This window comes from Hyposmocoma kahamanoa, unplaced genomic scaffold, assembly GCF_003589595.1.
Source record: "Hyposmocoma kahamanoa isolate Upper Pololo Valley unplaced genomic scaffold, ASM358959v1 62, whole genome shotgun sequence".
NCBI lineage: Eukaryota > Metazoa > Arthropoda > Insecta > Lepidoptera > Cosmopterigidae > Hyposmocoma > Hyposmocoma kahamanoa.
In genome coordinates this window covers 18,569,169-18,573,919 of record NW_020653850.1, presented here as the reverse complement: position 1 = coordinate 18,573,919, position 4,751 = coordinate 18,569,169, and the positions used below count along the sequence as shown (strand labels likewise).

Below are 4,751 nucleotides of genomic sequence, written 5' to 3'. Positions count from 1 at the left end.
CAAATTAAAGCAGAAAAGAAACGGGCGCGGTGCAAAAGAAAAGCCGAAATACGACAACAACTCCAAGACAACGAATTAGAAAAAGCCGAATTAAGATTAAGATACGACATACCATGTAAACCTCAGGAAGAAAAGAAAAAACGTTATGTGAAACAAAAAAAAGATATTTTTTTTAAAAAGCCAAGACATAAAAAAATAACGGAATTAAGCTCTGATTCTGATATAGAATTCGAGAACTACATACCCATAAAGAAAGAATATATTACGGAATTAGAAGTTGAAAAATCAAAACCTGAATATAAAGAGAAACCCTTAGCAGAATGCTATGGTACTAAGCGTGATTATGAAATATACGAACCTAAAAGGGTAAAAAATATTAAAAAAACAAAACTGAAACAAAAAAAGAAGCCATTAACCCAGCAAACAAGTCTACTATTCGATGACGACGATGAAATGTATGACGCCAAAACAAAGAAAATAGTGAATTATTGTAAGCCAAAATTAAACAAAACTCGACCTACAATTTTCAAATGTAATATTAATAAGTGTAGATCTTTAAACTGCACCAAAAAACTACTTGACTATGAATGCGATAACACAAGAATGTTGACTGGAGTAAAGGAGGCGTGTCAGCATCTACAAGACATAAAATCAATTAAGGCCGAATTGGGTGAGGAAATAAATCATGAAACCGATTTCGGACAGAGCTTAGGTAGGTGTCCACACAGACAATACTCAAATCCATTGAAAAAATTTGTTATTAACAGGCAAATTAAAGCAGAAAAGAAACGGGCGTGGCGAAAAACAGAAGAGGAGATGCGGCAGCAACTCCAACACAAAGAATTAGAAAAAGCCGAATTAAGATTAATAGACGAAATACCATGTAAACCTCAGAAAGAAAAGAAAAAACGTTATGTGAAACAAATGAAAGAGAATTTTTTAAAAAAACCAAAACATAAAAAAAGAACGGAATTGTGCTCTGATTGTAATATCCAGAACTACGAACCCATAAAGAAAAAATGTATTAATGAAACAAAAGTTGCAAAATCAAAACCAAAATATGAAGAGAAACTCTTGTCAGAATCCTGTGGTATTAACGGTGATTATGAAATATACGAACCTAAACGGGGAGAAAATATTAAAAAGGTTAAAAAAATTAAATATGTACTATGCGATGACGATGGCGAAATTTATGAAGTTAAAACAAAGAAAAGTGTGAATTATTGTATGCCAGAATTAGATAAAAATCGACCTATAATTTCGGAATGTAACAAAAAACGACATAATTTTGAATGCGATAACAAAAGAAAATTGACTAGATGTGAAAAACAAATAAGAAGAGGGAGAATATTTGCGGTAACCGATGAAAGGTATTTTAGGAAATTTATGAATAAATCTCATTGTCCCACTCCTAGGCATAGCCAATTATATAATCCAAATGTAATTTATCTGCCGGACATTCTATGGAAAACGTCACACCAGTTACGGTTCTCGGGATATATTTCGCTCATTAAACCACATACTGTCGTAACTCAAAAATAACAGAATTGAGAAACACGAATAGAAAATTAAGAGAAACTGAATGAATCTTATTGCCAATAAGGGGATTATTTTTTACGTAATTATTAGTTATCCACTTATAAACGAGAATATAAAGTTATTGGTTCCATTGAACAATTTTTTGAACTTTCATTTCGTATTTTTTCAATTCCGTTACTTTTGAGTTATGACAGTATTTGGTTTCATGTGCGATTTCTTAAAAATACTTCTCTATATATAATATAGAAGTTATCTAAGTTTATTTAATACATTTTATTAAGTTTATTTAAATTTACAATTACATACATTCAGCTGTAGCTCAAAAGGGTTTATCCGGCGTTTCGCTGTAAAATTAAAATATTTCCTTAGTTTATTTTTACATTTTCCCTCTACATATAGGTCTTGAATGCACGCAGGCAATTAATTTAGTAATTAATCGTCTCATTTTCGAGTCCATATACATTATTTGTTTTAGGGAGTAGATATTTTTTGGTTCCTATGATTCTTCAATTTTTTGGTCTCTAGTAGTCTGGTAACTGCCTCCGTAGCCCATACCGGACTGCCACGCAGAGGTCCCAGGTTCGATTCCCGGGCCAGGAGAAATATTTGTATGACCTACATTTATTTCTCTCCTGAATTTGGGTGTAATTTGTGGTTGTCTATATGTATTCCATGGCACCCGCGATACAGGTTTCCCTAGTGCGGTGCTATGTTAAGCGTGTGCGTTATTATTGTTATTATTCACATAATTTATGTACATAATTAAATTCAGTCAAAATTGAAAAGTTAACTTTATCAAAAACACTCATTACTTGACAATAGCTAAGTAACCTAACATTATTATCTTTATATTTATTTTTAATATGATTTGGAACAATAGTTTTTAAGATTTTTATTTGCAAATTATAGATTTCTTTAAGATACGGCATTATATGTTAAACCATAACTACTTATACCGTACCCAATCACAGAATCGGCTAGGGCTATGTACATTAGAGTTTTGTAAGGTACCTTATATTTAAGTATTGAAAATTTTCCTAGAATAGTTCTCAATTTTGCACATATATTATCTTCATGTGGTCCCCAGCTAAATCTGTTATCGATTAGAAGCCTATATACAAATGACTATCTACAACTTCTAAAGATTGATATGAGCAAACATTCACCGAAACATGCAAACACTGATGACTGTGAGAAATGATTTGAAATGATCATTTATCACTAATCCCACATCATGGGCCCATTTACATAATTGATTAAAATCATATTGCATATCAGTCTGGGCTACATTTAAATCCTTATTGACCACTAAAAGGCAAGCATCATCAGCGAACTGATTGATACACAGAACCTCTTTTAATGACATTCGACATATATCGAATGCAATATCGCAATGCAATATCGCACTGCTGTTACAATAGTGTTATAACTAAAAAAATGTGAAATTCAAGGTTATACCATTGTTGAACGTGAAATTTGATTATCTGCACGTCAATAAAACCATCATTAGAATATTGTAAAAAACAACTAAAAAATATCTACATAACTACTTAACTCAAAATGCGACACACTTTATGTGGACTAGTTCTGGTCAAAATAGTCCTTATTCAAAAATATGACATTATTTATTCTCTTTTATTTTTAAATATTATATGTATATTTGGCAAGTAGGAAATAACCTATACATAAATTTACACAGATCTTTCAAGGGAAGCGACTAATTCGTTTTTTTGCTATTCTGAGAAAATACACTTTTTGAGTTATTACACTATTGTATTAACAGTGCGAATTATCATTCACGTAATGTAAATATTCTGTAGGCCCAAAAATCGAGACTTGTGCTGTGACTTGTTCTGTTTGTATTGAGTTATTAAATTCATTTTCTATTTTTACAGTTGTATCAGCTGGGATTATAATTTTTAAATAATTCTAATAAGGGGCCCTGTATATCAAGCTCGCGAAAGCCGGTCATATAGGATTTCATATTTCAACACTTCGAATGCCTTACTAAAATCAATCAATGTTACAAGTACATGCATTTTTGTACCTAATGAACCATTTACTTGGTTCGAAAAAGTGCGCAGAAGCTGTGTTGTACTTCTATTTTTCTGAAATCCGTATTGTTTTGTATTAATGACATCATTTTTCATTAAATATTTATTGAATTGATTACTTACGTATCTTTCTATAATTTTGTCTATGCACGAGAGTACAGTAATAGATCAGTAGTTATTGTAATCATTGCAGTGTTTTATGGTCATTAAGTTGTTCAATAATCAGTTCAATTTCTTGAGCATGCGCTTGCTTTACTTTTATAGTTCTATCAGACTCAATTCGACATGTTGAAGGGTCTAATAGGTATGTGTTACATGAATTACAAATATTTTTTGTATTTGTATTAATTTCCTTTCCAAAATTATTTGCCACTATAAGAGGCTTAAGTTTAAATGCTTTCAAAATTATTTTATCTATACATTGCACTATTTTACCAGATAAATTATTTATAATTTCCCAAATTTTTTTAGTATTGCTAAAGTTGTTAGATATCTCAGGCTTTATATGATTGTTTCTTATACTATATTGAGTGTATTTATTGGTTACGTTCCTATATTTATTGTACAACAATTTATTTTTATAATTAAAAGGTTCTGAAATCCATATTTGATTCCGTTCATCACGCTTCTCGCACATATTTTTAAGCTTAGGGTCAGCCCATTGACATAATCCACGCTTCCCAGTATTCTGTAGGTATTGCCATTTGTTTACATTTCTTATAGGCTTGACTAAATGTCTCGTTAATGTAGTTAGCAATTTCGTTGGGTTCGTTATAAATAGCAGCGCGCTCACGCAGTTTCTTATTATCAATAATAGACATATAGCTGCGTGAGTCATCACCACCGCTACACGCATACAGCATCGCGCAACCGGTTATACAGTCCGCCGGGCCGACGGGAGTTTTTCAAGGAAACGTGGTGTGAGAGATCAATATAGTATATTTAAACGGCCCATTCACTACCAGCATGGCAGTCCGCCGCGCAAGCAGGAGAGCCTCACACACTATCCTGCATATGGCCCACGTATGGAATCTCGCAGGACGCGACTACATTCATAACAATGCATTACGCGACAGACGGCTAGACGGACTGCGATGCAGGATAATGAATGCCCCTTTTTAATTAACCAATATTATCGCTTAGCAAACAACACCGCTT

General features: G+C 32.4%; 1 protein-coding gene across 1 annotated transcript in view; it reads left to right on the top strand.

The window, feature by feature from the left end:
- Positions 1-4,677, top strand: part of LOC113229800 — a 7,217-nt gene extending 2,540 nt beyond the window's left edge. Inside the window, exons 3-4 of the mRNA XM_026463481.1 lie at positions 768-883; positions 4,559-4,677. Coding sequence (XP_026319266.1) covers positions 768-883; positions 4,559-4,677 — 235 coding nt within the window. The remainder of the gene's footprint in view (positions 1-767; positions 884-4,558) is intronic.
- The last annotated feature ends 74 nt before the right edge of the window (positions 4,678-4,751 follow it).